This window comes from Pagrus major, chromosome 18 (genome assembly GCF_040436345.1).
Source record: "Pagrus major chromosome 18, Pma_NU_1.0".
In the NCBI taxonomy this organism is placed as follows: domain Eukaryota; kingdom Metazoa; phylum Chordata; class Actinopteri; order Spariformes; family Sparidae; genus Pagrus; species Pagrus major.
In genome coordinates this window covers 11,072,789-11,085,322 of record NC_133232.1, presented here as the reverse complement: position 1 = coordinate 11,085,322, position 12,534 = coordinate 11,072,789, and the positions used below count along the sequence as shown (strand labels likewise).

The 12,534-nt window shown below is 38.3% G+C and overlaps 2 protein-coding genes across 2 annotated transcripts; both read left to right on the top strand.

Annotated features, from left to right (window-relative positions):
- Window positions 1-743: 743 nt before the first annotated feature.
- mgst2 (microsomal glutathione S-transferase 2) lies at window positions 744-3,117 on the top strand. Its single transcript, XM_073486333.1, has 4 exons — window positions 744-804; window positions 1,171-1,270; window positions 2,732-2,884; window positions 3,009-3,117. The coding sequence occupies exons 1-4, from the start codon at window positions 744-746 to the stop codon at window positions 3,115-3,117; spliced, it is 423 nt and encodes a 140-aa protein (XP_073342434.1).
- Window positions 3,118-4,283: 1,166 nt separating this feature from the next.
- On the top strand, window positions 4,284-11,729 carry LOC141013568 (short coiled-coil protein B-like). The gene is made up of 4 exons (XM_073487329.1): window positions 4,284-4,433; window positions 5,167-5,235; window positions 5,374-5,454; window positions 8,770-11,729. Exons 2-4 carry the CDS (start codon window positions 5,220-5,222, stop codon window positions 8,910-8,912), a joined length of 240 nt encoding a protein of 79 aa, XP_073343430.1. The 5' UTR covers window positions 4,284-4,433; window positions 5,167-5,219; the 3' UTR covers window positions 8,913-11,729.
- Window positions 11,730-12,534: the final 805 nt, after the last annotated feature.

Genomic DNA, 12,534 nt, shown 5'->3' with positions numbered 1-12,534 from the left:
ACATGTGCAAACAAAGAAAATACCTATAACAATATGCATGCATAAGTGCGCACAAAAGAGCACACACACACAGAGAGAGAGAGAGAGAGTATATTTAATAATACTATTGTACTATTATTATATTATTGTCTTATTTCTTTGACTACTTTTCCAACATTTTAAATATGTTCAACTATTATCTTTTCATTCATTCTTGAAGCCAGAAATTCCATTTAAATGTTCCCCATCTTTGATACATCATGATATTTATTCAACTTTTCAGTACCATTCATAGTAATTGACTGACTCATTCCCACTGTAACATCTCCTCAAATTCCATCAGCTGTTTCTCGACACAAATCAAGCCAGCATTGCAGTTTGGCTCAATTCAGCTTGTGTTTAGCTTTCAACAAAGTATTCAAAATCTATCAATAATATTCAAAGTTTATACAGCCAGCAATGTATGTTCTTCAGAAGTTCTTCAGAACTTGCCTTCTCTAGTTTTTTATTTATTATTTCCTCAATTTAAAAGACAGCAACAGAAGCAACCTTGCTAGCCAAGCTGGTGCAGATATTGGTATAGGAAGTGTTTCGGTTCAGCCTTCCCTACTCTCATCTGTTCAGCAGCAGGGCAGGGCTTTAATAACATAACATGACAGCACTTGTTGTGCGATGTGCTAAAGTTGCTTTGCCCCAGGAAGTAACTCCTGCTTGTTATGTAAAGCTTACTTTGTACTAGAGACAACTGTATTTTCAGCAGAACGATGGGAGCTGACTCTCCTGTTTTGTTGGCTACAGTGTCTCTTGTGTCTGCCTTGCAAATGGGTGAGTTAAAATGTCTGCATATCTATTTAAACATATTGGTCAGTAGTGGGAGTAGTGAGTATTTTGCCATGTACTTTTCTCACACTCCCATATCATTGTGGTTGTGCAGTGTTTGGGTCAAGTAGAAACTGTTTGAGACATACTGTAGCGACATTTGAAAAACAAATAAAAAATGTACGTGCTGATTCATTGGATCACTGATAAGGTCTATGTGATTGAGATGTCAGCTTTACATGTGGTACTTGTGGACCTGTAACAGACTGAAAACCTCTTTGTGCTCTGATGATTACTCTATGTTAATACACAATGTGTTTTGTTTGAATCATTTAAAGAGACTCAAATCCCACTGTCACTGTCTCTTTTCAGGCTACTTTGCCTGGCGAGCTGGTTTGTCCAGGATGGGACATAAAGTCCTGCCTCCCTCTGTCACTGGACCGCCAGAGTTTGAGAGGACTTTCCGTGCACAGTAAGGCCTCTGTCAGCAGCATGTGACATACTGAACAATGTATTGAAAAAGCTAATGAATCCTCAGTTGTGTTTTTACAACCCTCTTAACTGCAAAATATAGTATTGGCACACAGATAGAAGAGCATTAAGCAGGCACATGCAATGTAATGTACAGACATCCATGTCCCCAGAGGATATATCTACTGACTTTGGAGATCACCTGATATTTCCTCTAGTGCCACCAATAATTGTTTGACATTTTGGTGGAAATGTGACATTCACGCAACAATTATTGGATTGATTGTGTAAAAATGTATTACAAACATTCATATCTCCCAGAGGATTCATTATAATTACTTTGGGGACCCTTTAACCTGTCATCTAGTGCCATCATCAGGCCAACATTTTAATTTGTCCAATACTTTTGTTTTATGACAAATACCTGTAAAACTAATGACATGATAATTTCATTGCTATGGCAACGACAGTTCATGCAAATTCAACAGCCAGTAGCTTCTTCAAATTGTGCTACATTTTTTTTTATGTTATCTTTTTGGATTTGTTACTGAAACATGTATTACCTATGACAGAAATACATTCATCAGCACGGAAAAAGAGAGATTAGGTTTTGAATTAAGAGCAGTGGACTTTGAGACAATCACTTCCCACGGCATCTTTCAACCATCCAACCTGACCAGCCGGACTGCCACATGGAGGAGAGGAAGAGAGTCCGGATAAGAGCCATGCTAACCCAACTAGAAATTGAGGCTTCTCCTGGCCAATGTCTGGTCGAAGGAAAATTAAATGGACAAAGAGAGACTGTTGCCTACACCTTTACAAAGACCTGTCTATACCACATTGTTGAGTGCAACATGCTGGATCAAGCAGTTGCACTCAACAGGCGGACCTTGTCCCGAGTCAACATAGTACAGGACAAAAGCAAGACGAGGAGAGATGGACTCTGTGTTTACATCACTGAAGCTTGGTGCTCACAAGCAGTCAAAGTTGATGGACAGCGTTTCCCAAATGTTAAACTTTTGATGTGAAGTTGCCAACCATACTATGATCACTATCTTGCTGCTTTTTACATTCATCCCGGCTTTAATTTAAAAATTAAACTACATGGTTATGTACATATGTATAAATAACTGTATATTTGTTCTATGTCTGTGTAGCGTGGAGTTTACAAACTTTCATTTTGTTATGCATTGTTATACATTTCATTGAAACTTGATCATGCCTAAGCTGCACGCATTTAGTACTAATTAGCAAATGTTAGCATGCTAGAAAAAATAAACTCAGATGCTGAAAGTTTGCTCTTCCATCCTAGCTTGAAAGCTGTTTCTGAGGCTGGGCAACTATTTAATGAAGATACTGAGTGTCAGCACAAAATATTAGCTATCTTAAATTGTAATTCCCCACATGATGTTGTTACATTAAAGTTTACTGAGTGCTGCATGTGGTGTGTGTTTATTTGCAGTCAGAACTGTGTGGAGTGTTACCCTGTATTCCTGGTGACACTGTGGACCTGTGGGATGTTCTTCAGTGACGTGACTGCAGCTGCAGGAGGACTGGTGTACGTAATCGCCCGACAAATATATGTCAATGGATATGCCAAGTCCACCAAGAAAAGGTTATTTATCTCACCGATACCACATTGATTTTACAAAATATCTAATTACGTCATATATTTTTAATGTACTGTGATAGACCATAATGTAAGAATTCTGACCTTCTGAGGGCCTTCTGGTTTGCAGGTTACCTGCCTTTTACCCGACTTTGGCTGTCTTTTTCACTCTGTCTCTACTGGGTTTGATTGGAATGCTGCATGGAATACTACACAAGTACTTCCACATCCACCTCTGAAGATTTCACTTCCACCTAATTATGCATCAACCAATTAAATAATAGGAAATGAGGGTTATTTCAGAAATAAGATTGCTCCCAGGATACACTCATCCTTTTGTAATGATGTCTAAACCCCAGGTTCATGTTCTTTTTCATTGTTTTGTGACCTTACATTTAAGTCTTACATATTTTATGGAACAATGTTGGCCTTTGGTGTTTCAATTTTCAAAGTAATAAAAAAATAAAAGCTCAAGCTTGTCATGTAGTTTATATTACAATGAACTATGAAATAATACTCCCCTGCACGGATAGTCCTAAAACTTAAATGTGGTCTTTCCATTTTTTAAACAAATTCAAGGTTGATTTAAGTGAAATAAACTGTTTTTATATTTAGTTCATGGGCTTCATTTTGTGCATTCGACATTCCTTTTGAACTTACATGGGTTCACAGATGTGGACTTAGTCTTTTAGACTTGGACTCAAGTCAGCTTGAGTTACTGTTTTACTTTCATTAAAAACTTGTGACCTGACTTGACGAGAGACATGATGACTTGAATTAATTGTCTGTGTTTATTTAATGAGTGGGTGGGAGAAGGGGGACTAGTGACTTGAATTAGGACATGACTTAACTGAGGCCTTGACTTGCCCAAGAAAAAATGACTTGGGACTGGGATGTCAGCAAGGGTGTCTTAAAGGTTGTTTTCCATTTTTTTTCTTTTCTCAATGTACAAGTAAACTGTAAATGGATACATACATTTTTTTCTGACAAAAAAGTCATAATTCTGACTTAAACTCAGATGTCTGACTTTTTCACAGAACTGACTTTATTTTTCTGTGAAAAAAAATTACAATTCAGAAATGCTTACAGTGGCCCTTATCTTCTTTCATAGATACATGGCCTACTATTATCAGATACATAGTATACTTACAGCTTTAAGGATGAGCAGTCACAGCATACAATATACAAACATGCATGCCATACATACTCCTTGGGATGCTATACATCACTGATCTACTGTATATTGATGCCATAAGAGCAGGCTAAGGGAAGTCCATAATGCACCTATATACAACTTAAATCCTTATACACAGACACTGGAATAGTGACAAAATTTTTATAATTTGAATGGTTTTCTATTGGGCTTTTTATCTTCCTCCTGGTATGCTGTAGTCCCCTTGTGGCTGGATGATGTACTGTCCTGATGGTGTTGAACTGAACATACATGAACACAGCTGCTGTCAAACATAAGCTGTGTGGATTTACACAAACCCTTTACATTATCTGTCGAAGTTCTGTATTTCAGAACGGCAGCTATTGTTTTTCACGTCGTAAGGTATGTGTCCCGAGTTCACGTTGTTTATTCGCTGGACTATGTGTGGCAGTAGCTGAGCAGCATTCGGCTAGTGTGTGTCAGCATGCTAACAGTTAGCTAGCAGCAGGCCTGGCTCAGGGTTTGTTTGTTTTTCGCCAGCTGGCCTCTTCTTTCACCTGCTTTAATGAGGGTAGCTAACAAGCTAACGGTTGTTCACAAGGCTTTTAGCTACTATAAGACACGATAGTTCTCTGTATGTGGGCTGTTCGGCTCGCTCTCACTAGCTTTGCTTCAGGTCAATAATGCAATTTTAATTGGATTTTTTCCCCCGATTCGCGTAGTATGTGATGTAACGTCACTCAACCACGATGCATCACTGCATGCTGAACTCGTGATGTGGAACTCCGTTAAAAAAAAATGTTTTATCATAAATTCCTTGGGACAAATTCGGCATAACACTTAAGTTCACTTTATGACCGTTTATGACGTTTAATATTCATTATTTATCGCTACCGCACATCAAGGTGTATTGAGACAGTGTTTTGGTGACCACACTTGAACTAGTATTTCATATAGGTATGTTATTAACATAGTGTCTCCTTGTCAGAAAAGTTATAAAGCCATCCTTACTCAGGTGAATCTGTCAATCAGGTATATCTATTTTGTATTGTAAACATATACACTAAATTGAGTAAATGTTAATGAACGATGATATAAATTATAAATGATTATATACATTTCCTAAATCCTGCAGTGTCAGTTAAAATCGCAGCCCTGCATTCCAAAAGGGAAGACGAGTACTTCACCATGAGCTCAGACGATGGTGAGACAATACACACACACACACACACACACACACACACACACACACACACACACACACACACACACAAATCTTCCCTTGGTTGACATGCCAGTCAGTCAGTGAATTGCATTTGACTGTCCCTTTACATGGCTGCAGGTGATATGGAGAACCAGGCTGAGCTGGAAGAGAAGACAAGGCTCATCAACCAGGTGTTGGAGCTTCAACATACTTTAGAGGGTACACAAAATATTCACACACACACACACATACACACCGTTGTACCAAATATGTAACTGTAAGGTGACCAGATTTGAAATTTTAGTATCCCAGTGAGATTAAATTTGCTTGGATCTTTAAGACTGTTTGCAGACCTCCAGCCCCACTTAGCATGTAAAGATTGGATAGGTTGCACAGGTTGGATCACATTATTACATTTGGACAGAAAAAAATGCTCAAATGCATATTTTGTCTAATCAGATGTAAACCACATCTATAGTTATACTAAGATCTCTGGTCTTCATCCTGTGCTGCAGATCTTTTGATGTGTTTCCACAGCCATCAATATAGATAGTTTGCCACTGCAAGTGACAAATTGCAGATAATGTGAGGACACTGTGTTGAGAGAGATAAATCAGGTTTCTCTGCAGTCTTTAACCTGGTCCTTGCAGCGACATATAGCCAGTGGTATCCCATAACCAGAACTTATAAGAACCTGTAAGTTTCTGCCATGTGTTTCCTGTGTCAAGCCTTAACATTTTGGATTACTTAATTGAAAAAGCTATTAAGGGAGGTTGACAGAATGGAGCAGAGAGTGAACAAGACCAGCTCCCACCCAGCAGCCCAGCTCTTCAGAGCTGGCTGCCAGTTTACCTCTCCCTCTCCCACTGTCTAACGAGCTCACTGCTTATTTCTCTTTTCACTTCAAGAGCAAATAACATATTGTGATGGAGTGTTTGGTCATACCACTTAAGGATTAATAGTGCTGCTGTAACAAGAGTATATAAGGCACATCTTCAGCTTGTAGCATCCGTCTGCACCGCTCTGATGCTTGAACATGCAACTAATGCATCAACAAACCTCAGAAACGGAGGAATAGAATAAGAGTGTGGACCTGTTGGGGTGAATGAAGTACTTAGCAGTGTATTGTGCGCCATTTCATGTTGCATCCCGATTGATTGGTTTAGATTGCAGGTTACACAGACAAATGTGAAACACTGATTATGAAAAAGTTTTGATGCAGTGTAAAACGTAAATAAAACCGAATGTGATAATTTGCTAACCCTTTTTGACATATATTCAGTCAAAGAGTACAAAGACAATATATTTAATCATTAAACTTTACCTCATCAACTTCATTTATTTTTAGAAATACATGCTTATTCTATATTTGAAGCCAGCAACACATTTCAAACAAGTTGGGACAGGGGCAACAAAAGAGTGGGAAACTTGTGGAATGCTCCAAACACACCTGTTTGAAAGAGGCCTCCTTGAAAGGCTCAGTCCTTCACAAACAAGGATGGAGCTAGGTTCACCACTTTGTCAAACACAGGATTATACAGGTGCCGCTCAAAAAAGAGATAGAAAAAGAGAAATAGAATATCATGGAAAAGTAATTTTTTTTCAGTAATTTTATTCAAAAAGTGAAACTTTCATATATTACAGATTCATTACACAAGGTAAAATGTTTCAAGCCTTTTCTTGTTTTTATTTTGATTAGGGATGTCCCGATCAGGTTTTTTTTACCCCGATCCCGATCCGAGTCATTTAATATTTAGTATCTGGCGATACCGAGTCCCGATCTGATACTTAGCCCTAACTAATATTTTCCTAGATAATACAGCTCCATTAAGAACAAATTACCTGCATCCAAGCTGTTCCTTAATAGGTTTTTTATTTTGTTGAAACAAAGTAAATACTTTCATATGGCTCTTTCTTATTCTGCATATGCTATTGCAACATTGGTTTTCATTTGTTTTTTGTTTTTTAACAAAAACAACCAAGTAAACAAAGTCAGTAACTAAACCCTGATCCTCTACCACGGAGATGGGCTGGTTATCCAGAGCGATGAATTCAGTGACCTTCTCTGTAATATTTTTGGCCATGTCGCTGTCTCGAGGATGTTTCTCTTTCCTTTTGAAAGTATCCGCGAGTATTTGTTGCTTCGGTGCCTTTGCCTGTATTGCTTGAGTGAACTTGTTATATTCCTCTGAGTGTTTGTTTTTTATCTCACAATTGCTGAAAAAAAAAGATTTATAATACAAAAATGTCGAACTTCTGAAAAGTATGTTCATTTATGCACTCAATACTTAGTCGGGGCCCCTTTTGCACAAATTACTGCCTAAATGCAGCGTGGCATGGAGGCGATCAAACAGTTACACTGCTGAGGTGTTATGGAAGCCCAGGTTGCTTTGATAGTGGCCTTCATCTCATTTGTAATGTTCGGTTTGGTGTCTCTCATCTTCCTTTTGACAATACCCCATAGATTCTCAATGGGGTTCAGATCCAGCGAGTTGGCTGGCCAATCAAGCACAGAAATACCATGGTCCGCAAACCAGTTCCTAGTAGTTTTGGCACTGTGGGCCGGTGCCAAGTCCTGGTGGAAAAGGAAATCAGCATCTCCATTCTGTTTCAATTTTAAAATAAATTTATGGAAACAAAATGAACTTTTCCATGATATTCTATTTTTTTTTTAAATGCACCTGTACATGCTCTTTACAAGTGTATGGAAACTTTTGACCATGACTGTACAATTCAGTGTTGGAAGAATATGTCACAGTTTCCAAAAGCTGCCCACATGATGTCAGATTATTTACTTTCCAAACAAATCGGCTTGCAATCAAAACTAGCTTAGTTAAACAGAACAAGTGACCAGTATGTGCTTAGGTACATTTAAAGTTTATTCAACATATACATGTGGTAAAACAAAACAAAAAACAAAAAGATCTAAAATTATTGCAGATTGTTTGTTTTTTTCTGCTTTGCACTAATGTTAAACTGGGTGATCAATATGCAGCTCTTCCAAAGGTGAAGTCTTGATACCCTTTCAATCATTATTTTTTTAGATTGTTGAATGTAGAGCTATAGCAAGCTAATGAAAATACATTTGACCGGTCACCACTGAGCTTGAAGGTTTCTGAGACTCAGATTCAGGTCATTGCAACACCACCTATAATGACTGTTTGCAATACAAGTATTTTTGGAAGGTCTAGTTGACATTGAAACACTAAAATGATTAAAAAAAAAATGTATTGGTCTGAGGTTTTCCAAATTACATCAACGAAATACTGTCAAAAAATGGGAAACAAAAAAATTACATTGTCCTGAGAGTGGGGTGAGGCGCAAAATGTGAAAAAGAAAAACTGACGTAATGATGGCAGATACTGGTGAAAACAAGTGAGAACAGCTCTATTACGTTTAAGTCAAAGCTCTGGTATTTCTTCTTTATTGTTATTTTTGTGGGTTTTCAATCATCTTTTTAGTGCACACAATCAAAGAAAATCCTTTTCTAGCTGTGTTACACCTTTATAATGTTGTGTTGTGTGTTCACTTCAGACCTGTCTGCCAGAGTGGATGCTGTCAAAGAGGAGAACCTGAAGCTGAAGTCAGAGAACCAGGTTCTGGGTCAGTACATTGAGAACCTCATGTCTGCCTCCAGTGTCTTCCAGACCGCTGACACCAAGAGCAAACGAAAGTAAGGAGAACCTTGGAGAGCCTTGACCTAGCACCCCCCCATAACCTGAACCCAAAATGTCATGGATGACCAGACTCTGATCATCAACATCAATGACATCTTTGTCTTCTTCCTAATTCTGCCAGAGCCTAAAACATGTTTCCGAGTCTGCAAATATGGGTGTTTACCTTGATATGTGCACTAGGTGGCAGTGTTGCAGAGATCACTTCAGAATTTACAGAAAAGAAGAAAGAAAGCAAATGAAACCTGTTTTCAGCCCTGGAAAATCAGTCCAAATACGAAGACCCACATTTTTGTTAAGCTCAACTAATCAGCAGATATGCATCACGTTGTGTGAGCTGTTGTAATCTCGAGACCCCTTATTGCACATTTATACAAAGATGTCTCTTTTCAGAAGCATGTTTTAGACTTCAGTCAGCTGCAGCCCAACCCTCTTATGTCCCCGAGTACTGCAGAGCCAACTCTGATCAGTAGCTCATAGATGTGCAGTTGTCTGATCCCCAAATCCCCCTTCCCCCCAAATCCCACTTCTGCCAGTTACAAACATACAGCAGGGAAGTGAGTGAACACCAAGTCAGCATGAAACACTAGATAGCAGCCTCTAGTTTTGTATTTGAACACCTCCTGTCTAAATCAGTCAATATGTGCTGACATTGGCTCAGTAGGTAAAACTTATTGAATAAATACCTCCAAGGCACAATAATTAAGAAATTACTTTAACCCTCAAAGACCCAGACAGCCTGTGCGTGCCTAAAAACAGCTGTCTTTCTAAAATGTTTAATAACTTTTGAATCACTTATCTTATCTATATGCTTAAAAACCTAATGTGTTTCTGAGCTTTTCAGCTGTAGAACACAGGGTCCTGTTTAAGCATTTGGGGCTTCCGTAGTGAATGTGTTTACGCCATTATGTTCTGCAGCATAGATTCATCAAGGAAACCCCCTCAGTTTATTCCTCTGGGTCATTGGTTGTAGCCAAGCTACTTTTGTTGTTCATGTTCAATAGATTTTTCTGAAAAATACACTTCTGCTTCAATGTCCACTGTTATGATTTAATAATCTTTCTACTTACTCTCTGAACTTTATTGGACACATCTATAGGTGTGTAGTAAAGGTCAGATGTACATCTTTAAAAAAAAAAAAAAACTTCCTGAGGTTCTGTTTGAGTTCACAGTAATTAATTAAGTAATTAATTAAAAATTCTGGTAAGTACATCTATTCTCAGACAACGCAAATATAAAATTGGGAGTTAAAATGAGCCAGACTGAAACTTCAGGTTCACGTGAATCAAATGATGTATGGCACTTGATGCTGACTGTTAGAGTTGGGTAGAAAAAACGAAATAAATACAGTCAGGTGCCTCAAAAATTCTGCTAGGTCTTTGAGGGTTAAGAGAGGATTAAAAAAAAAACATTCGCGGGCTGGCATTGGGGTGGAAAACTCATCACAATATCAGGATAGCTTTTATATGGACATAAAGGGTTTAGAAATAAAGTAATTTGCTAGAAACGATCAAATTGCCTGTTTATAAGCTGTATTTGATCTTGAATTTCTAGCACTTTTTGTACCACATGTCAAAGCCTGATAGAGCTCTGTCTGCTCTGGCTAGCTAACATGATGCATATTTCAGTGAGACAAGGCAGCTAGTAGCAGTAATAACCCTGACTACAGTTAGCTCTACAGGTAGTGAGAAATGAGCTGTGTCTGTGTCCTAAACCATTAACAAGCAGCATGGGTTAAAAGCACAGAGCCCCACTCCCACGTTAATGTTAGTGTTAGTAACATGTGAACGTGGATATTATAGTAAGGCTAGCATTGACAAACCTTTGCAATATTTCTTGAACAGCATAAACATGCTGTAACAGTTTGAACTGTTTCCATCACCAGTTCCTGTGCATAACAGTCTACCACCTTTTTAAGACCCAGGGCTCTGACCGGATCGCTACATACTAATAGCTAATTCTGCACCTGAGCCTACAGTTCTGTGCTTGACTTCACACATTACTCTGGCAGTTTGTTTAGTTATGTTGCAAGGTCAACGCAAACAACAAAAAAATAACACAATAATAAAAATAAGCTCACAGTCAGTCTCACAGTGACGCCACTGTCTGTACCACGGATATTCACTTGTCAGAGCACAGATCATGCATACACTCTTGTCAGATGTCCTTTGGCTCACAGAGATGTTTGCAACTGGTGATGTTCCTCCTTCGCCTTCCCGACCACCAGAAATAAAAAAAAAAACTTCAACCCACAGCCCTGTTCAGACTTTTATAGAGTGAAAATGTTTACATTTAACTTCCCTTTTCTCCTTGGGGCATAACAGCAATTTTCATTGTTTGCTGGTGAGGGATTATGTAACTGCACTGGAGACTCCTGCCTGCAAGGAGGAGGAGAAGCGTGTTTGTCTACCCCCTCCCCCACAATGGAGTTAGCAATGACAGTAGAGGAGAATTTGGCTGTTTCAAACTGGGGAGAAAAGGTGTGGAAAATCCCTTTTATTAGTTATTTATTAGTCATTATTTCTGCCTCAAAGATACAGATGATCTGTTATAATATGATTATATTGTTACTGCTTGTAACCTCTCTAAAGAGAGGGGTCTAAAGGCCCATTGTTATTTTTAAACTATGTCACTATATTTGTTGCCATTTTGTTGCTGCTTACAAGTTGGGAGTAAATGCCACTACTTGAACACCGACTGTCACTGTTTTTTAATTTATAGCCAAGAACATGTGTCAATTTTTATTTGGACTGAAAGTCTAACTGCTAAGCTGGCAAACGCCTAGTTTAGCCTCTCAATAAAGTCTTGAAATGTCTTTAACCCTGTTGCATCTGAACATTGTTTACATATTATTTTTGTTGCTAATATGAAATGACTTTGGGTTATTAAAGTGATGATCGTTTTTGATGAGAAGTTTGTCAGTGATGTTTCCTGAGCTAATAATCTGTTTTATATTTCACATGCTTCCAGAGTCACTGAACAACTTAGAAAACATGAAATGCAAAACAAGCGTGAAGCTGTCCTAGTGAGTTTAGATGCTGAGAAGGCTTTTGACTCGGTGAGCTGGCCTTTCCTATATGAAGTCCTGGAAAGATTCGGCTTTCATGAACATTTCACAAAGGCCATCCGTACCTTATATAGTAAACCAACAGCTCAGGTTAAAATAAATGGGCACCTCTCAGACAGAATCACCTTAGAGCGTGGATCGAAACAAGGATGCCCACTTTCGCCATTACTGTTCGCACTGTACATAGAGCCTCTTGCACAGTACATAAGGCAGACAGAAAGCATCAAATCAATCCGCATTAACGAAGAAGACCACAAGGTGGCGCTGTATGCGGATGACATTTTGGTTTCTTTAAATAACCTTTCTAAATCCTTCTCTAACCTTATGAAACGTCTTGACACATTTGGTAAATATGCAGCGTATAAATTAAATATACAAAAAACACAAATCATGTCATTTACCATGTACCTTCAAAACACCTTAGAGAGAAATTTAAATTAAAGTGGGGTCAAAACTCATTGAAATATCTAAGGATAAACCTTCCAAAAATCATCTCAACACTGGCTGAGATAAATTATAACCCCTTACTAACAAAAATCAAAGATGACATACATAGAT